We start from the raw sequence: 22,235 nt of genomic DNA, 5'->3' as shown, positions 1-22,235 counted from the left end.
GTGCAGAGAAGCTGCTGACTTCTACTTACGTGCCAGTGTCTACTCTTGGTTATGGATAGGTAAAAAGAGGGCTCCCAATCAAAGCGTTTTGTTTCTCCTCCTTGAATTTGGGAATCATCACCTTCTCAACCTCTGTCTCTGCGATTCCACCACTCGTGCTCAAAAGCATAATCGTTTGGAAATAAAATCCTTTTGCAGTGATAAAATGCAACCGTCTAGAAAATATATGAGGATTTTCTAGAAAACGTAAGAGGATTTTCTAGGACGTACACCCAGCTATGTAGGCCCTACCATAAGCAATTAGAAGTAAATTATGTCACTTACAATGACACTTCTGTGTGCCTTTTTTTTCCCAAGAGTAGGAGTTTTTATTCCCAATAGTTATGTGTTACTGTGTTAGAGTGAATATTCCAATTCTTCCTTGAAAACCAGCCTGGCCTCCCAGCTGAAGCCCCTCGCCTAACACACAGATATACCAGGGGGTGTGCCAAGGCCAGGCCACTTGCTCTGTGGAGATGCGCTGGGGCTGACCAAGTGCCCAGGAATCTGGATTAAACATCGAGATAACAAAGACAAATCAAGGAATCCTACTGCTGCTTTTTAAAAAGACAACGACGCCCTGTCCAAGTCTGACTCATAACTCCTGTGTTTGCATTTTAAAACCAAACTTTCCAGGCTGCAAACTTCCTTTTATTTTTCTCTTAATAGTTCCAGAAACAAAAGTAACCATAAGTATTTTCAGCAACAGAACAAGGACTCGGGAGGCTCAGTCTGAATCCTTGCAAAACCAAACACTTGTCGGGCTGAGCAGGCCTCATCCCACGGCCTTGTCTCACACACTGTTACTTCTTGTCCCAGGGACTAAGTGCACCATCCAGATACCCAACCCCAGGACTTGTTGCCATTCATCTGGGACCCTGAACGATGTTCTGAGATTAGAACAAGGAGGCTTTGAGCAAGCAGTCATGAGATTCTGAGTAGAAACAAAAGTATAATTGATAAGGTTTCTTATCTGAATTTTGCCTCTGAAGACCAGCACGGGATAATTTTAACGGTCAAAATCTAGTTTCCGCTCCCTCTGGTTTCAGAATGATGATAATGGGGAATGGTTCGGGGGAGAAACTTTCATCTTCAAAGACACATTCCCGGTATTTCTCAAGCAGTAGATGCTGGCCTCACTCAGAGGTGGGGAAACGGAGGCCGGGGGAGGGGAGAGTTGTGTCAACCAGTGCCCGGTGGAGCCAGCTCAGGAGTGCCTGGGGCCCAGCGGGGTGGTCACAGCATCGCCCTTTCTCAACAAAGAGCTGTGTGTCACCCATTTACTTGGGGACAGAGGACATTAGTTTAAGTGTCAGGACTTGCAAAATGGTAAAAACTATGGAACCAGCAAGATATTACATTTCTTTCTATTTTGAGAAAGTAAAATGTAGATTATTTACAAAAGGTGCTTGGCAGCAGGGCTGTAAATGGCAATCACTTGTGTGTGAACAAAGGTGGGTGATAATAAGAGGTTAGGCAGATTTAACCAGGTATTCATGCTTGAAAGAAGCAAGCTTAATGAGGTAGGAGAGAATGAGTAATTATGATAAAAATAGGTACCACAGTTTGCCCGTCCCGATGTGTGGTGAAATAGCAGCCGGTTTAACCAAATTTGCAAATGCTGGCTTTCCCTCTTTATTTGGCACTACACAAATGTCTCAAGAAAACCAACAAGGCCCAAGATAGGGACTCTGGAGGGCACAGCGGGTAGGAGAGGGGGGCAGTTTTAATGGGGCAGGACAGCATCCAGATCTGGTTTCCGGTGGTTACCAGGTGCTGGTTCACCACAGAAAGCACAGGTGGGCTGGGGTGTTGGGGCTCCCTGGGAACAAGAAGCTTCCGGAAGTCCTGGGGCTCTTGGAAACCCAGCCATAGATGTAGTTCTAGAGCTGGCCAGGACCCGGACGATAAACAGCCGTGAGTACAGGCGTGTGCTCAGTCTGAAAAGGTACACACACACCCTCTTCCATCGGAGGGCATTTGACAGGCGAGCTAAAACTGCAGGAAGGCCTGACACGAAGGCCCCGTCTGGGTGACGGTGTGCCCCCACACCCTGCTTCGTCCACTCAGCTCACCACGACCCTCTGATGTGGGGGCTCGGGCTCACAGGGTACCCTGAGTCTCACTGCCAGGAAACAGCAGTGGGGAGGGTGCTCCCTTCAGACATCCAAGAGACATCGGACTGTGAGCCAGACGCAGGTATAGGTGTCGGGGTACAGCCATGAACAAGCCCGGCCCTTCCTCAAGCAGCCCCCACTCAGGATGTATGGGGAGACTGACCACAATCAAATAAACACTGAGGATGCCTTACGCAGTATGTGCAAAGGGGAAATAAAGACAGGGAAGGGGGCAGCGAGGGTCTGGCCTGGGTGGGGGACAATTTTAAATAGTATGGTCAGGAAAGGTCTCAGTGAGGTGAGGTCTGCCAAAGGTGAGGGAGGAGGCCATGTGGATGCCTGGGGGAAATGTTCCAGGCAGAGAGGACAGCTAGGTCAACAAGGCCTGAGTGGGAACTTGCTGAGAGGGTTCAAGAAACCAGCAAGGAGAACAGTGGGCTGGAGCCCAGGGCAGAGGAAGACAGCAAAAAGTGAAGTCAGAGAAAAACCACAGGCCCTGTCCCCGGTCTCTCACAATGCCAGGCAGTTGCCCTGTCTGCTTCCATTCTCCCCCTTCTAGAACAGCCCATGAGATCCGGTTAAAGCCTAAGTCAGTCCTGACACTCCTCTGCTCAAAATCTTTCAATGCCTCCCCATTTCATGCAGAGGAAAAGCCAGAGTCCGTATAGTATGCCAATAGGAATGATCTGGGAGACAGGAAATTGTTGACGGGGTGGGGAGAGCTTTGCTGGAGTGACATCTCTAAGCAAGCATCCTGACCTTTTAACTGCCCCAGAGAAGCCCCAGCATCTCATTTCATCATGAAAAATGTTCCTCTGACACTAATCCTGGTCGGGAAGGTTCCTGTGGTCTCTGAGAAAAAGAAATCAAAGTCTAAATTACACGGAAAGCTATTTTGTGGAAATTTGGTAACATATCACTCACTGGTTATTTTTACACATGCAAACTTTTTTTTCTACTCTGCTAAGTGATTCATCTTGATAATTAGCTGTATTTCCTTCCTGGCCATACTAGTACAATAGTATCTTTTGCAATAAAATGAAAGGATTGTTATTAAGGTACTCTTAATAAGATAATTTCAGAGGCAGGTATATACATTTAAAAATTTATATATAGAACTATGGATCATTTTAATAAAAGATCCTGTCATGCCTGCCTTGTCAGGGAGAAGAACAGTCCCATGACTGGGAAAGGAGGCAGGAAAAGTCAGCAAAGGAAATGTCACATCCTGTGGAACAAAACTGAGGGAGCTGGTAAGTCAGTAAGGACTCAGCACACTATACGTTCCTGTGCATATCTGGCAGGATGCCCCCCCAAGTCACTGTAAAGTTCCAAATAGTTTTAAACTTATGAAGTTTATGATATCCTTGCCTGGATTCTTTTACAGAAGGAGAAATAATGTCCAATCTCCACCTAATTTACATAATCTGAATTTAAAGAAATCCCAAAATAGACCTTTTATTTCCTAGAAAGCCGCCTATTTTCTGGTTCCCCCCTCTGCTGATGCTAGTTGTGAGCTCGCCTGGGACTGGCCCCTGGAATAAGATGCCCCACGATGGTTTTAGCTTGGACAGTTTCATGCAAACCTATCCACCGATGACACTTTTGATGTCTCAGTAGGAAATGTCAAGTGTAAATAAAACACTTGTGAGTGGCAGGTGATGATGGTGTCAAGATTCAAGGCTGAACTCCAAACAGCGAGTAAATTACCCAGTCCTCTGAATTGAACTGGTAAGTTGCGATTTCATTTTTTTTTTTAATTCCACCTATGATCTTAAAAAAAAAAGAGAGTGACATACAGAAGTGTAACTTTGGACCAGGCCTTTGATTAGGGCCTATTTCTGTTCCATTGGCTACACTACAATCGAAGGATTGTGACACTTGAATCTAACTATAAGTCCTCTCTCTTTTCCTCAAATGGGAAATTATCTTCATAATTTAAGTCAAATAATACTTCTCCCTGAAACACCCGGGTATTTAATGTAAGAAGGTGCTTTCTTTTTCTTGTGTGGACAGAAAGAGCCCCTGTGGAGATGGAATCTACAGGTTCGCTGCTGCCACCATGTGGACAAACGGAGGATCATTGGCCCACGTTGGTTTGCTCTTAAGTCGCACAATAGCAAAGTGATTCTTGTGTAGTAAGTGGATGGTGTTTTTTCCTGCTTTCCTTCTCATTTTTATTTTTTTTCTGCTTCCCACTGTAAAAGAGGTTTTCTAAGATGTGGGCTTCATGAAAACTGTTTTTTTTATTTGCTATGCTTCCAGGACCTAATTTAGGACTGTATTCACAAGTCCTAAATTTGTTGCCATCTCTTACCTTACAGTGGTACACTTCATAGGATGTGACTGGATTTGCAGTGACACAGCCCAGCCACACTGTGACAGGCAGCACAATGAATGGCGGAAATCTAGCTGAGTTAAGGGTTCTAGGGGAACAAAATTTTATATCAACGCCACACTGACTTTTACATGTTACGTGGTAACATTTTCGAATCATTTTCACCATCCGTTATTTCATTTTATCTTCCTATCGCAGAAAGCAGTGGAAGTGAAATGGTAAAATTCTATTTTCACGGTGAGGGAAAACTCCAGCACTAGTTAGTAGTGAGAACAGACTGGAAACCAAGTCTCCTGACTCCTGGTCCAGCCCTTCTGGCACATGTTGAAGAACTGGGGCAACTTATCAGTCAAACGTTCAAAGACCAATGGGTAGTGTTCAATTTAGCCGCAGCAGAAACAGATTCCAAGTAGCACTCCCAAGGGAGAATCTGGGGGGTCAGACCACAGCAGTGGTTCTCAAACGTGAGCATCCCTTCAGTCACCTGGAGGGCTTGCCCACACAGATCCCTGCACCCCGTGCCTAGAAGTTTTGATTCATCAGGTCTGGGACAGGGCCCCAGAATGTGCATTTTCTAACAAATTCCTAGGTGATGCTGATGCTGATGTTCCTGGCATGCAGTCATACCTGGAAACCCACTGGGCTAGAAGGTAAAGGCACACAGAACATATGTTCTGATTCCTATATTTCCCTCATGTCGAAGACATGATTCAGAACCTTTATTTCCTGAGTGCCTCCTCAACAGGGCTGATAGAATTGGGGCAGATTTCAAAGTGTTTCCACCATATTTAATGAAAATAAGTGGCAAAGTATTTAACACTCAAACTAAGGGGGAAAACTTCCCCCAAACAATCCGGGTCCGTGTCAATTAAAGGATTCAGTGCTTGTCCTTAGCCTTAACAGAAACATCATTGTAGAACCAGGTTGTTGCTGGTTTTCATTTGTTTAAAGTTCCTGATTTTTTAAAGTTTATTTATTTATTTTGAAAGAGAGACAGAGAGAAAGAGAGCATGCACACAAGTGGGGGAGGGGAATTGAGAGAGAGAGAGAGAGAGAGAGAGAGAGAGAGAGAATCTCAAGCAGGCTCTGAGCTGTCAGCGCAGAGCCCGATGCAGGGCTCAAACTCATGGACCATGAGATCATGACCTGAGCCAAAGTTGGACACTTAACCGACTGAGCCACCCAGGTGGCACCCTAAAGCTCCTGATTTTAAAAGACTAAAACCCAGACAATAGATAAATATTTTGTTATATAAATAGTTAATACATTTATACATTTAAATTATACACTTATAAATAAATAGGTAATCTGAAAAATCTCCTATGTTCTGCAAAAACGTATCAGTTTCCATCTCAAAAACTGCATAGCAGAAATCCTTAGGGGTCAAAATTGAACCACTGACGATATAAGTCTTAGACTGGGTCCAGAGACTTTGTGGTCTGAGACTAATAACAAAGGAAAGAGCACACCCTAAGGTCAGGAACACGACAGGGATGTCCACTCTCACCACTGTTATTCAACATAGTATTGGAAGTCTTAGCCTCAGCAATCAGACAACACAAAGAAATAAAAGGCATTCCAAATAGGCCAGGAGGAGGTCAAACTTTCACTCCTCACAGATGACATGATACTCTATATGGAAAACCCAAAAGATTCCACCAAAAAACTGCTAGAACTGATCCATAAATTCTGCAAAGTCACAGGACATAAAAATCAATGCACAGAAATCGGTTGCATTTCTATGCAGCAATAATGAAGCAGCTGAAAGAGAAATCAAGGAATTGATCCCATTTACAACTACACCAAAACCCATAAAATACCTAGGAATAAACCTAACCAAAGAAGTGAAAAATGTATACACTGAAAACTATAGAAAGCTTATGAAAGAAATTGAAGAAGACGCACAAAAAAGGAAAAATATTCCATGTTCATACATTGTAAGAACAAATATTGTTAAAAGGTTGATACTACCCAAAGTGGTCTACATATTCAATGCAGTCCCTATCAAAATAACACCAGCATTCTTCACAGAGCTCGAACGAACAATCTTAAAATTTGTATGGAACCAGAAAAGACCCTGAATAGCCAAAGCAATCTTGAAAAAGAAAACCAAAGCTGGAGGCATCACAATCCCAGACTTCAGGACGTATTACAAAGCTGTAATCATCAAGACCGTATGTCCTGGAACAAAAACAGTATATCAATGGAATAGAATAGAGAACCAGAAATGGACCCATAAACATATGGCCAACTAACCTTTGACAAAGCAGGAAAGAATATCCAATGGAATAAAGACAGTCTCTTCAGCAAGTGGTGGTGGGAAAACTGGACAGCGACATGCAGAAAAATGAACCTGGACTGCTTTCTTACACTAGACACAAAAATAAATTCAAAATGGATGAAAGACCTAAATGTAAGACAGGAAGCCATCAAAATCCTCGAGGAGAAAGCAGGCAAAAACATCTCTGATTTTAGCCACAGCAACTTCTTACACAACATGTCTCTGGAAGCAAGGGAAACAAAAGCAAAAATGAAAGGGTTTGTACCCAAAATCTATAAGGAACTTATCAAACTCAAAACCCCAAAACCAAATAATCCAGTGAAGAAATGGGCAAAAGACATGAATAGACACTTCTCCAAAGAAGACATCCAGATGGCTAACAAACACGTGAAAAAATGCTCAACATCACTCATCATCAGGGAAATACAAATCAAAACCACAATGAGATACCACCTCATACTTGTCAGAATGACTAAAATTAACAACTCAGGCAACAACAGAGGTTGGCGAGGATGTGGAGAAACTCGAACCCTCTTACACTGCTGGTGGGAACGCAAACTGGTCCAGCCACTCTGGAAAACAGTATGGATGTTCCTCAAAAAACTAAAAATAGAACTACCCTACGACCCAGCAATTGCACTACTAGGCATTTATCCACAGGATACAGATGTGCTGTTTCGAAGGGACACATGCACCCCCATGTTTCTAGCAGCACTATCCACAATAGCCAAAGTATTGGAAAGAGCCCAAGTGTCCATTGATGGATGAATGGATAAAGAAGATGTGGTTTGTATATACAACGGAGTATTACTCGGCAATCAAAAAGAATGAAATCTTGCCATTTGCAACTACATGGATGGAACTAGAGCGTATTACGCTAAGTAAAATTAGTCAGAGAGAGACAAATATCATATGACTTCACTCACATGTGGAATTTAAGAGACAAAACAGATGAACATAAGGGAAGGGAAGCAAAAATAATATAAAAACAGGGAGGGGGACAAAACATAAGAGACTCTATAAATACAGAGAACAAGCTGAGGATTGCTGGAGGGTTGTGGCTGGGGGATGGGCTAAATGGCTAAGAGGCATTAAGGAGGACACTTATTGGGATGAACATTGGGTGTTATACGGAGGGAATGAATCACTGGATTCTACTCCTGAAATCATTGTTGCACTATATGCTAACTAGGATATAAATTAAAATAATAAATAAATTAAATAATTAGATGAATGAATGAATGAATACGTAAATAAATAAATAAATAAGCATGGAGAAGGCTTCTTCCACTGCCAGTCAGTCTTCAGAGAAAAGAATGATGGGGTCACTTGCAGCCACTTTGCTCTTCTGGAATATTTATAGCTTCCAGTTAGGCTTTACCTTCTTCATCCTCTAAGAATGAATCATCAATTTCCCCAAAATGGGTCTCAGTGAATGTCAGCAAAGAATTATTTTTCAAAGTCTTTGGGAAATTTTTCCTCCATTTCTTTGTTGGACTACCTTCAACTAGAGGAACCACCTTCAGAAGAACCATCAGAAGAACCACCTTCTAGATAATGAGGACCTGAAGGCTGGACACCCAGAAGTAATACAACCAGTACAAGGAAAATATGATGTCCCAAAACCTCAGGTCAAATTTTTCAGGGAAGATGTGCTCAGAAATGAGGGCAATGTAAAGACTCTTTGTGATTAAAAAAAAATTTTTTTAGTGTTTATTTATTTTTGATAGAGAGGGAGAGAGAGACAGAACATGAGCAGAGGAGGGGCAGAGGGAGAGAGGGAGACACAGAATCCAAAGCAGGCTCTGAAGCAGATGTGGGGCTCGAACCCACGAACTGCAAGATCATGACCTGAGCAGAAGTTGGATGCTTAACTGACGGAGCACTGAGGTGCCCCAAGACTCTTTGTGATTACTAAGTGTATGGACACAACATGTCTAAGGGTGGAGTGGGTGAAACATCACTGTAAGTCCATCACCCCTGTGCTCTTACCTACCAGTGTTCAGGAGTGAAAATCCAAATCACAGAACCACGACGATGGTGGAAATGCCCTGGATGCAGACAGTGAAGAACAATTGGGGAACCACGCTCCCCAAGGCAAAAGAACAATCCTTAATAAAATGATCTGGAGGGGTGCCTCGGTGGCTCAGTCAATTAAGCAGCCGATTCTGGATTTCGGCTCAGGTTGTGATCTTACGGTTGGTGACTTCGAGCCCTGTGTTGGGCTCTGTACTGACACTGCAGAGTCTTGCTTGGGATTCTCTCTCTCTGTCTCTCTCTGTCCCTCCCCTGCTTGTGCTCTCTCTCTCTCTCTCTCTCTCTCTCAAAATAAATATATAAACTTTAAAAAATCTGGAAACACTGAAAATAAATAACGGTAGGAAGTATGAAACAAACAACAAAGCTAAAGTAAGACATAGCACTAAAGAAAACATGCTGAAGTCTACTTTTTCCTAAGGAGAAACCAGAAGTTATTACATCACGGGGAAGGCACAGTCAAGATCACCAAGAGAGAAACAGCACAAAGCAGGTCCAAATGTGATCCGTTCTGAGTACCTATAGAGCATTCTCCTGACACAAACATGGTGGGAACATGCAGGCGACCCCACAGTATGGGCAGGCGCTCACGATATTCAGCTAGAGCACAGTACACAATCAAGAGTAACGGACTTTCCAGCCTATTCACTAAGTCGGTTGTCTTCTCCATCCACGGTTTGGTAGAGGTGTAGAGAAATGGTTAGTAGATCTCCACCTTTGTCTCACTTCCTGGAGGCCCTGAGTAGTTTTGTTTGCTTCCGCTTTGATCAGATCAGTAGTTACTCGTGTGCCTTCTTCCCTCTGGTAAAGGTCCCCACTCAGCCACAGCTGCATCTCCTCCAAGCTCAGGGCTCTTTGGGGTTGATGGAAGGGTGGAGTTGGATGGGGAGGTTTCTGACTCTGCCATGATAGTTGGTGCTACATTCCTGAGCACTGGGGGCAAAGCAGAGGGGAACAGTCTAGCTCTTCTTAGGAAAGAGCTTACTCCTAAACTTGAAGGGGATCAAGACCCAGAGTCAGGATTTAACCCAAACTGATTTGTGCAAAAGCCTACATTCTTTTTATGCCAATGCAACTCAAAACAATGGGGGGAAGCATGTGATTGAGTAAGTGATATTGGGATGACTGACTTACAAACAATTTGGAATGAAGTTTATTTTTTATTTTTTTTAAATAGCCCCAACATGGGGCTTGAACTTATGACCCTGAGATCATGACCCTGAGATCACGACCTGAGCTGAGATCAAGAGTCGGGCACTTAACTGACTGAGACACCCAAGCGTCCCTGGAATTAAGTTTAGACATCTTAGGCCATATACAAAAATAAACTCAAAATCAAGAGCTAACTATTTGAATGACAGGAAAACTAGCATAAATTAGAATTTGACATCAGATATTTGATGAAGCCACTTTCTAAAACCTGAAGGCGTTTAAACAACAGAAGAAACAGACTGACAAATTAAAATTTACATGCAAAATATAAACATCAAGACAACAGTTATAAACAGGCAATGAACAAGAACAGATTTAAATGAGAAGAAAACAATCATAAACAAACACTTTGAAAGATTCTGAACTTGGGGGCGCCTGGGTGGCTTGATTGGTTAAGCGTGTAACTCTTGACTTTGGAGATCCAGCTGAAGGTCAGACACTGTGCTGACAGCCGGAGCCTGCTTCAGATTCTCTTTCTGCCCCTCCCCTCCCAAATAAATAAACATAAAAAAAAGACTTTGAATTTATGTACAAAATAGACATTAACTAGTATTAGTCCAAAGTATTAAATTTGTAAAAGAAGTAAGGTAAATTAGTAAAATGATAAAGAATAGCAATTTCTCACTGGGAAAAAAAGTTTGACAATTTCTATTATGAATTATAGTCTACTTCTGGGACTTTATCCTAGGAAGTCATTCAAAACAAAAGTTAGTTGAAATGACAACATACCATGGAAGTAAAGAATACGGGCTTTTGAGTTTCAACATATGTGAGTTCAAATCCTGGCTACGATTTACTCACTATAGAACTTTAAGTAAATAAGTTATCTGTCAGTTAGAAATGTAAAGTGCTTAGTGTTCAGGAAGTGGAAGCCAGTTCAAATTGAAGAATAACTCCCAGCAGCTAAAAGTTGGAAACAAACAATATTCAATATGAACAAAGGTATGAAAGTTGATGTATATAAACCAGGTGGAATATTAAGCAAACACGGAAAAAACAGTTATGAAGACTCTAATGATGGGCCACATTTAAGATGTGCTAAATAAACATATAATAAATATCTTTCTGTATTTACAACGATAATAGCTAAGTAAAACATGTATACATGTGACCAAAGACTAGAAGAGAATGTGAATTAATGAAAACATGGCAGGTCATCTTACAGGGATTTAAAATATTTTCTTAAATGTTACCCTGTTTTTCTAATAAATTGAAAAACGTAAGGGAAAAAAACCAGCTGAGACTTCTGGCTTACAGTCTGGCATATAAGGAGCTTGGAAGGAGCCATTCTATTGTTTACAAGTAAAAACCTAAAAGATCTGAAAACCAACAACTCTTCATAATTGTTTCAGAGAACTGAGGTCACGGGGCAAACCGTTGCCTCCAAAATTAGAGAGACAGACAGGTGGATACAGAGAAGCACAGAAACCTCCATGGGAGCCAGTACTAGCACAGGAAAACTTCAACTGCAACGGACAAATTTTGGAGGCTCAGGGCAGGTAAGTCAGAGTTAAAAACTTCCAGCTTGGGGGGCAGGGTACCCACACTTTTGTGAGTTTTGCCTCCAAGAGCTCTACCAGGTTGTCCCAGTGAACACTGGGAAAAAATCTCATGTTTCTGGCAGGGAGAAGGGGAAAGCAGTCAGAGCATTCTGTTCTTCAGGAGGGCTGCCCTCAAGAGAACCGAGCTAACCAGTTAAGGTTTTATCAGAGCCTGACTGACCCGGAGGAAGGGGAAATACCCACCTCCAGCCCCGTCTCACCATCCTGTGAACTTGTGAAGTTCACAGTACAAGGCACGGGCTCACTGCAAGACAGCGCGACTTCCATACCCAATTCCACTCTGCTGCAGGCTGGAAGAACCACCCCAAAGCCCTGCCCCTTGACTTCATTTAAATTGCTTTGGCCCCCAGCAACAAGGAAGGCTGGGAAGAGTGCTGCATTACCATCTTGAATAAAATGAAGATTTTGCCAGATAAAATATAGGAAGCCAAGTTAAGCTTGACTTTTGGATAAACAAGTGTATTGGGACATACTTGTGCTAAAAAATTATTCATTGTTTATCTGAAAGTCAAATTTAACTGGGAGTCCTGGGTGCCCTGTTTTGTTTTTCTAAATCTGGCAACTCTACCCATAAGTGACCAACTAACCACTACCATGGCTTTTATGCTTATCACTTCCTTTAAAAGAAAGAAAAGCTTTATGACCCAATGTGCATCCCTAGACATTATAGTTTAGTCTTCCTAATTTAAAAACACTGATATATTGAGGTGCCTGACTGGCTCAGTCAGAACAGCATGAAACTCTTGATCTCGGGGTCGTGAGTTCAAGCCCCATGTTGGGTGTAGAGATTACTAAAAAAGTAAATTAAAAAAAAATTAAAACATTGATATAGGCTTTAAGTCTCTTTCAATCTAGAATTTCCTTTTTCGTCCCTTTTATTTCCATAAAACAAACTTGTTGAAGAAGCCTGTAGATTAGACCTGTAGATTTTCCAACAGAATGGGTTGCATTATTGCAAATGCATGGTGAGGTTCAAACTTTTCCTCTTTCTTTGCTATTTCTTGCCAATTGGCAGCTGGATCCAAAACTGGATCAGACTCAGTGTCCATCCTTTTGGCAAGGCTATGGGTGGCAGTGTGTATTTTCATCACAAGGCACGTGTCTAACTCTCTTCTCATAATCTTAGCACAAAACATTGATACTTAATGCCTTTATATGTTCATTGGGGATTGCAAAGTGCTAGCTTTCTAATTCCATCATTTAATTTATTAATTGGAATACTTTTCATAAAAAGACATTCTATTTTATCTGCTATTTGGTTATCTAGTGGTACAGTGCATACAAAAAAGGCAGGATAAATGCTAGATTCTCTCTTCCATTCTTTTTAAAATCAGTTTTCAAGACAATGAATTGGTTCTCTATTATTCTCTGAAGTTGACCAATTTTTTAAAATATCATTTATGGGTGGCTCAGTTGGTGGAGCATGCAACTCTTGATTTCAGGGTTGTAAGCCTGAGCTCCATGTTGGGTGAGGAGATTACTTAAAAATTAAAAAAAAAAATCTTTAAAAAATATCATTTATGAACTCATATATTTAAACATATTTTATGAGTTTCTCTCCATCTCAATTATTATCATTATTGAAACTCAAAGTATCCCATCCTTGGCCAATGGCAGCCTCTTCACGTTAGCTATAGATTCTTCTTGATATTACCCTAGTAGTTTCTAATAGCTTTTCTGCAATCTGACATTAAACTATGTCCCAAGCTTCTCTTGCACATTCCTTGGCTCAGGTCTAGAAGTAGCCATTTCTCCAGAGAGCCTGGGTACAAAATTCATTCTCTGAAAAGACTAATGAAATTAAGCAAATCTCCATCAAGATTGATCAGGAACAAAAGTAATAAACATGCACATGAACATAAAGAAAAAATTAAAAGGGAACATTAACAAAGATTTAGAATTGATTTTCTGTTACTCTGGAACAAATGTATGTTGAATGGATATGTGGATGAAACACGTAACTTTCTAGGAAAATAAAATTTACCAAAACTAAGTCCAAAAAAGAAAAAAACTAAGCACACCAATTATCCAAGAAAAATTAAATTATCAAAGACTCCTCCCCAGAAGCACCAATCTTGGTCTACTTTTTAGGGGAATTCTCCCAAACATTCAAGGAAAAGATACATACTGTATTTTTTTTTATATGAAGATATTGACACCTACGTATTTTATACAAACTGTCCCAAAATTTTTAAAAAGATGGTATAACCTTGATACCCACACTAGATAAGGATAGTTCGAGAAATGAAATAATGGTTGACTCTCACTCTTAAACACAAATGTAGAAAGTCTAAATAAAAATAATAGCAAACTGAATTATGCAATGTATAAGAAGAAAATCATCATCATGACCAAACGAGGTTTATCACAAGAATGATAAAGCATTTAATATGAAAAAGTATATCAACTTAATTCACTGTATTAACACGTTAAATGAAACAAAAATGCCACTTATCAGTGCTTCTTATCTATATTGTACTGGAGGTCTTAGGTAGTGCATTAAGCTAAGAAAAAGAAATAGAAAAGATACAAGACCAAGAAAAGAAAAAACAAACTTTCATTGATTCTATGATTATCTACAAAGAAATCCAAGAGAATCCATAAACAAATTATTATAATTAATAGGAAAGTATAGTAAAATAGTTACATTTAAGACCAACATATGAAAATTAATTGCATTCTAATACAGTGGCCCCCTAAAACTAGAAAATGCAAAAAAATCAATAAAAAGTTAGGTGCTTAGGAATAAATATAGTAAGTATGATGAAATATTTTTATTGAAAGACATTAAAGCAGAATAAAATAAATGGAGAGATATGCTTATGGCAAAAAGACTCAATAATATAAAGACATTGTTCTTTCCAAATTAATCTATAAATTCAATATAATTCCAATTGAAATCCTAATGAGTGATGAACTGGAATGTGACAGACTGATTCTATAATATGTAGAAAAGAGAAAAAGACCATGAATAGATCTGGTAGGCAGAATAATGGCCCTTTAAAGACATTCTAATCCCCAGAACCTATGAGTATGTTGGGTTACATGGCAAAAAGGGAACTAAAGTTGCTAAAGATGCTAAAGTTGCCTGGGTGGCTCGGTTGGTTAAGCATCCAACTCTTGATTTTGGCTCAGGTCATGATCCCAGCATCATGGGATTGAGTCCATATTAGGCCCCATGCTGAGTGTGAAGCCTGCTTTATATATATGTATATACATATATATATACACACACATATACATATATACACATATACATACATATATACATATATATACATATATACACATATATATATTAGGTATATATATCTCTCTCTATATTTATAGATATATATAGATATCTATATATAGATATCTATATATACACACACATATATATATTATATGTGTGCATATATATGTATTTTTAAAGGTTGCTAAAGAGCTGACTGTAAAATAGACATTATCCTGCATTATGTAGGTAGGCTCAATGCAATCACCAGTGCCTTTATGAGTGAAAGTAGAATAGGGAGAACCAGAGGGATGGTAGCATGAGAAGGTTTAGGCCTGATATTGTTCACATTGCCAAGAATGTGGGAAGCCTCTAGAAGCTAGAAGGAGTCTCTTTTAAGGCCTCCAGAAAGGAACGCAGTCCTGCCAGCATTTTGATATTATCCCAGGGAGACCCATTTCAGACTTCTGAACTATAGAGCTATAAGATAATGCATTTATGTTGTTTTTAAGCCACCAAATTTGTGGTAATCTGTTATAGCAGCAATAGGACATTATAGCAACTGACAAGGTGTTTTCAAAAGAACAAAATAGAAGGACTTCCCTACCAACATAAGACTTATTTCAAAAAAATTAAGAAAGAGCAGAGTACAGAGACAGACCACATACATATATGGAAACTTGATAGTATAACAGAGATGACACTATGGATCATTGGGATAAGAATGAACTATACCGTAAATGGAAAATGGATATTTTGGGAAATTGACTAGCAAAAATGGCTAGCAACGATTCCTCTCTCCATATTCATGTTTCTTTATCATGTCACTTTTAATGCCATCTTAGTCAGAGTCTGAACTCGGCCATGTAACTTGCTTTAGCTGATAGGATGTTAGCAACCATGATACACAAAGGTTCCACAATGGGGTTTGTCCCCTTTTGCAATCTGCTGCCACCATCTGAAGAAGCCCAGGGACACCTGTTGAATGATGAGCGATAACGGGTTCAGTAGCAATATACCTGCCACCCCAGTGGGTTACCAGTCAGCTTCCAGTGGCAGAGTGACCTAGCAACTGACCACGGGCACATGAAGGAGCCCAGGAAAAGAATTGTCAAATGTGACCACACCCCAAAACCCCACAACTTTGCACCTCAAAAGTAACTATAAACAAAGTTAAAAGACAAAGCATAAGCATTCAGAATATATAAAGAATATCTACAAATAAATAAGAAAAAGATAAACAATCCATAAAGAAATGGGCAAAAGATATAAAAGAGGCAATTGACAGAATAAGAAAACCCAGATGGCATATCTATACCTGTATCTTCATTAGTAATCAGGGAAATGCAAATGAGAAGCCATTTCACATTCACGTAGATTGGCAAAAATTACAAATTTCATGATTGAGAATGTGGAGAAAGGGGAGTTCTTATAAACAGAATGTGGGACTATCAATTGGTACAGTAACTTTGGAGACCAATTTGGCAATATCTAGTAACACTGATGTGACCCACCCCTAGCCACATATACATAAAAACTCACACAGGTACACCAGGGGACATGCAAAAATGTTTAGAGAAATTTGTTTATAACAATGAAAAGTTAAAGATAACCTAAATGTCCATCCCGTAAAGAATGGATAATGTGAGGGGTGCCTGGGTGGCTCAGTCGTTTAAATGTTCAACTTTGGCTCAGGTCATGATCTCATGGTTCCTGAGTTTGAGTCCCACATCGAGCTCTGTGCTGACAGCTCAGAGCCTGGACCCTGCTTCAGATTCTGTGCCTCCCCCTCTCTCTCTGCCCCTCCCCCGCTCATGCTCTGTCTCTCTCTGTCTCAAACGTAAATAAAAACATTAAAAAACTAGAAAAAAAAAGAGAATGGCTAATGTGGGAATTATAAACACCAAATTCAAGATAGTGGTTACCTCTATGGCACAGGGGGTGGAAAATGCACTGGGGAAGGGATCCACAGGGAGCTTCACTGTATTTTTAATGAATTTCTTGAGCTAGGGGCTGGGTACATGTGTATGAATCCATCTCTGTTCCCGTTCATGGGTTTGAAAGATGCCGTAAATGTTAAATATAAACAAACTTTAAAGTGAATAAAACAGTATGTCACAGGTAAGCTCCAAAGGGGAACTCAAAGGTTGTGACATAGAAGGAAGTTCAAGGGCGTATAAACTCTTAATCAGGAAGATGTCCCTCACCTGGGATTACACCCCAGCAGTTCCATTCAGAACCCCGGGAATCATTCAGAGATTCTGCCCCAGAGTGGCTTCTTTGTTTTGCTCACATGAGGAACAGATTAAAAGCAAAACAAAACAATAAGGTACACTTTTAAAAGCTAAGGAAAGGGACTGTAATGAAGGCTAATGGCAAAACAGAAGAAACAAATGAGAACAGAAGCATTGAACTATTGCTACCATTTTTCATAAGTCATAGCTGTCCCCCACCCCACCCCCACCATGGGCCACCCCCAAGTGTGGGGTTCTATCATACTGAGAAATGTTGGATTACGGTTTCTAAGCCACTTGAGATAAATCTCTTACATCCTCATAGCATGACACACAGTTGTCACCATTTTCTGGTGCACTTTACATAAAGTAACATGTTTATTAGTGATTTAACGATTGCTGAAGTCAAACCACCCCAAATTTAAATTGAAAAAAAACAAACAAACAACCAAACACACAATGGACAAAGACACAGCAATAAGAGGGACACAATGTTTCTTCAGTTTCTGCCCAACTGCGTTTCCCACTCCAGGTCTGGGTCTAGCTGGCATTCAAATGTAGAGAAAAGGTGCTTGTGTGTCCTAGCCAAGGGCAGAAATCCAACCTTTCTCTAGGTCACAGACAACTGGAAAAAAAACCCAGTACCTGTCCCCGAGTACCCGTCTCCCAGTAATAGGCATTAAACCTGTCCCAGACACCTCAATAATAAAACTGCTTTTCACTGGTTTTGCTTCAAGCCTATTTCTGAGCTTTGGTACTTTGCAGTCCATCAATTTAATGAGAAGCAAAGATCAACTTAACCTATTTTATTCAAAGAACATTTTATTTTATATTTTATTTTCTGCTCTAATTATGTTCACACATTTTTTTTATAGCACATTTCTTGCTGTACGGTTTTCAGTGTTGGTTTTAAAAAGAGTATTCTACATAGATATCCTTTTTTCTTTTTGTTATTGTTGCTTGCTTTTTGTTTGTTTTTAAGGTACTTAGTTTCAGCTTTCTTTTATTTCAGCCAATTTTCTTTTCTTTTCAGCCATTCTATAATATATCACAGATAACCCTAATTCATTTCTTCACTTGATAACCAAACACTTCACATCTTGATAACATAGGTTTGTGAGACAATTTCTTATAGGTTCAGCTGGTGTTTTGCTTTTTAAATAATCACAAGGATTTTTAGTGTCTTTGTTTACTGAAATTAAAACATACTATCATAATTTGGGGGCCTGAGGAGTTACTATTACTTTTAGAAACTGCCTTTAGAGAATATATTTTCTCTAGGCGCTATATTTGCAACTCTTAATAAGTTACCTGGTTGCCTGGATATTCTCTTTACCCAGATGAACTTGGGCATAGACACTTTGATGACCACCTCTGCTCTTTGTTTGTTTTGTTTATTATTTTATTTCTTTAAGTAGCCTTCACACCCAGCACGAAGCCCAATGTGGGGCTTGAACTCATGACCATGAGATCAAGACCTGAGCTGAGATCAAGAATCAGACACTTAACCAACTGAGCCACCCAGTCATCCCAGCTCTGTGCTTTAGAGAGCATATTATCATTGTGTTAGCCTTTTCTAAAAAAAAAAAAAAAAAACCAACTCAGACTTATTCCTCCTTTGACCTCATTCCATGGATAAAGAAACAAAATCAAACAAAAAAATTCCAATAAAACATGCAACAAATAAAATTCCATGCCTACCACCAATCAAAGTAATAAAGAATGTGGTTAATGCTTACAAAGTTTGCATGGAAGGGCCTGGATAAATCACAGCAGAATCCTGTAACCACAATTGGATGGAAAGGAGTTGCTCTCAGTGCTTGCTAATCCTGGGGACAAGGATCACTTCTGCTGAATCATCTGACCAAGTACACAGTGGAACGTTGTACCCTGAACCAAAGATACAAAGGTGAAAGCAAGTTTAAATAGTCTCATTGACTTTTCCCCTTGCTAAAGGCCAGAATCCAGTCAGTTGAGAATTTATCCTTTTTGTAAAACCCATTAATCTAAATTCAGGGGACTTGTTCCAATTCATGGCACAGTTTTCACAACACTTTATGTGGAGTGATTTTGTCCATGATCCTTTTGACACAGAAGTAGACACAAGGTCCCATGAATGGACTAACGATCTACACGGTCTGTGCTGCCAATGTCCAACAAGTAGCCTTGAACCTGTAAATCCAAACGAATCAACAGTATTACTTTGGTAACAGGCAGTCACACATTTCATTGTTAACTAATGCCTCAACCATGAGTACAGAGCTAGGGGTTCCCAAGTCAGGCTGCAAATCAAAATTAGGTAGCAGCTTTAAAAAATATATAGGTGCCTAACTTGTCCTAACTCACTGATTCAGAAGATGTGGTGTAGGGCCTAAGCAACTGCATTTTTAAAAAGCTTTCCAAGTGATTCTTATACAATGGTAGTACAGACTGTCACATAAGTGTTGATATAAACAATACTACCTGATAGAGGAGGGTGGGGTCCATGCTTCTCAGAGACGGGAGACAAAGAACAGGACTATTCAAAGCCACACAAAGAACATTTTGCATCTTTCTGGAACATCAATTTCACTTGACTGGTAAGTTTAAAATGTCATTTTTATTTTGGGTGGCGATTACATAGGTATAGCCAATTGTCAAAACTTCTTTATGACCTGTACATTTAATTGCATGTTTATTTTACCTCATAAAAAGATAATACTTATATTAAAATATGGATACATTTTGGAGTGGAAATGCAACACCTGCATTTATATTTTAGAGGAACTCTGAAACATCAAAGAAATCTCCCTCTTTGATCGGCTACCTTAGGCTAGGTCCCGTATCCAGGGAGGTAACTATTTCACTCTCTTGTCTTTAGAGTGGGAGGTTAGGGCTTGAACCGCCAAAAAGAAGACCTTTTGGAATGGCCCATGACTACAGTTGGAAAACCTCTGGATTTAGAAATCCTTTCACTTCCAGTGCTTTTCACTCATTCCTCTACCCATGATCCACTCCCTTCTCCTCTCTCTACCTTCCACATATTACTTGCCTTTTTGCTTTGAAACACTCCAAATCCTCAAAAATTTAAAGTTCCACTCTTTGTTATGGAGATTTTATTACTGAACCGGTGGTTTCAGGACCTGGAGGGAGACCACACCCTCAGAAATTGCACTACAAACATCTTTTTCGCTCAAAAATGCGTTTTAAAAGGTTATCAAGCTACAGGGACTGGTGGTAGACAGGGACTAAATCTAAAAATTATGAAAACCCACATTTCCTGATTTTGGAAAGACAAGAATGGAGAGTGGAGAGGAAGAGTGGGCTAGTCGCAAGGGTTAGAGAAAACAATGGTCAAATGTAACTAGGTTCAAGGGTTCCTTCTTGTCTCTTGTAGCCTAAGGGCTAAACAGTGAGTAGAGTACAAGCTGGGGATTCTGAAGAATGGGATGGGTTCAATGGCTCTGGGCAAAATTACTTTGTCTTTTGGTTGGAAATTCGGTGTCCCCATGTATATTGGGATAAAGAGTAAATCCGTTTATGGATTTAACTGACGTGTACTATTGACTATGTTTCAGGAACTACATAGTTGTGAAACTTCTTTAGTTACAAAAAAGCGTGTAAACCAAAAAGCGTGTAGTAAACGCCTAGTACACGGCAGACCTGGAAGCACAACACGACCGAAATTCAACTTTGCACTAGGCTAGGCTCCACCCAGCCCACCCGGGTCCCAGCAGCCTTTGCGAAACCTGCCTAGGCCCTTAGGGCGCCCCGGGGGGGGGGGGGGGGGGGGCGGAGGCGAGAGCGCCCGCCACGCCCCCTTCCGCTAGTGCTCCTAGCCCTCCTTCCGCTCCTACTCTGCGTGTGCTCCACTCGCCTTAGCGAACCCCCAAATGCCTCCGGAGGGTAGGCACAGAGGAGCTAGAGGCCTCAGAGGCTCCGCGTCTCACCTGCTTGGCATAGGTCTCAGCCTCCTGCTAGTCCCGCCTCCTTCTGGCACTCTGGCCCCGCGAATGGAGGAGCTGGGAAAAGGGCACGGCTCTGATTGGAGGAGTGTGTTTACATTCTCAACTCACGCTGCGAGCCGACGGATTTAAGCCCCGCCTTTTCCTTCCCGCTTTTCAAATTGGTTGGTTGCCTTCCTCCTTGTCAGTCAGAGGAGCGGTTTCCACAATTGGTGAGCGGCTGTCCCCCCGACTTTATTTTGCTGGGCGTCTACGTGTCAGCTTGATTTTTGACTGCGAGAGCATCTCGAAGTTTTAGGTGGAAGATGTCGGAGACTAACAGAGCCGCATGTAGCGACGGAGACGAGGAGCAGGTTTCTGGTGCTGAAGTCATCGCCCAGGCCCTGAAAACGCAAGTACGGTGGACTCTCCTACGGAAGCCGGCGGGGGGGCGGAGACGTTGTCTTGGAGACAAGGAGAGCGGTGCGGTGGGAGGTGGGGAGGTTTTCCTTGAGGCTTTCCTTTTAGCGCCCCGGGAGGGAACGGTGTGGCGCGGGCCCGGGCATTTACTCCCCTGTTCTTGGCCCCCAGGATGTGGAGTACATGTTTGGCATCGTAGGTATCCCAGTGACCGAAATCGCCGTTGCGGCCCAGAAGATGGGCATCAGATATGTCGGGATGAGGAATGAGCAAGCGGTGAGTATGGACAGTGGGGGGCCGAAAGCGTTATTGGGAATGATTGATAATAGCAGCAGATATTCATCGCAGACACTCAGCCCTTACCACCGTTCTTCAAGCAGACCAAGCGCATCAATCCTATGAAGCAAGAACTGTTTTTGTTAATCCTAGTTGACACAGAGAGGTTGAGTAATTTGCCCGAGGTGACAAGTTGCTAGTGTCAGAAGCCAGGATTTGAACCCAAGTATTCTGGGGTCTGGAGTCCATGCTCTTGACACTACACCGGGTTGTTCTCTGCCAAGTCTAGAGCGTTGGAACTGAAAGGGACACTTTTCCTGGTCTGAATTCAGTCCCTCTGTCCTCTCATAACTACCTGTTATGATGTATCTCTTTCTGTGTATTATATGTGTGGTCTGACTTCCCTATTAGGCTGTGAGATCCAGGAGAGTGGGGATATTATTTCTTCTTGACGCATCTGTATCCCCAGTGCCTAGCAGATGATAGGTGCTCAGGCCTTTCCTACGAGATGAATGGGTGAAGGCCAAGGCTCTCATGTTATATGGTAGATGGCCCTGCAAGGTAATAGGTTCACAAATGGTA

General features: G+C 41.1%; 2 protein-coding genes across 11 annotated transcripts in view; one reads left to right on the top strand and one right to left on the bottom strand.

Moving 5' to 3' along the window:
* Nucleotides 1-21,091, bottom strand: part of BTD (biotinidase) — a 29,589-nt gene extending 8,498 nt beyond the window's left edge. Inside the window, exons 1-2 of one of the 2 annotated variants that reach the window (XM_019436009.2) lie at nt 20,964-21,072; nt 18,774-18,924 (exon numbers count right to left, since the gene is read on the bottom strand). In XM_019436009.2, the coding sequence (XP_019291554.1) occupies nt 18,774-18,784 (11 nt within the window). In that variant the 5' untranslated portion in view covers nt 18,785-18,924; nt 20,964-21,072. Of the gene's footprint in view, nt 1-18,773; nt 18,925-20,963 lie in introns of both variants that reach the window. The other variant, XM_019436018.2, reaches the window with a different exon arrangement.
* HACL1 (2-hydroxyacyl-CoA lyase 1) overlaps nt 19,325-22,235 on the top strand; it is a 93,298-nt gene continuing 90,387 nt past the window's right edge. For 6 of the 9 annotated variants that reach the window (XR_002076433.2, XR_002076434.2, XR_008422595.1 and 3 more), the window contains exons 1-2: nt 21,155-21,373; nt 21,549-21,653. Coding sequence is in view for 5 of the 9 variants with exons in the window: in XM_053903822.1 (XP_053759797.1) it covers nt 21,284-21,373; nt 21,549-21,653 (195 nt within the window). In the remaining 4 variants the exon portion in view is untranslated. Of the gene's footprint in view, nt 19,614-21,154; nt 21,374-21,548; nt 21,654-22,235 lie in introns of those variants that run through there. The other 3 variants (XM_019435976.2, XM_019435998.2, XM_019435990.2) reach the window with 3 other exon arrangements.

This window comes from Panthera pardus, unplaced genomic scaffold (assembly GCF_024362965.1).
Source record: "Panthera pardus isolate Hobbes unplaced genomic scaffold, ASM2436296v1 HiC_scaffold_16, whole genome shotgun sequence".
Taxonomy (NCBI): domain Eukaryota; kingdom Metazoa; phylum Chordata; class Mammalia; order Carnivora; family Felidae; genus Panthera; species Panthera pardus.
This window is presented reverse-complemented; position numbering and strand designations above follow the sequence as displayed.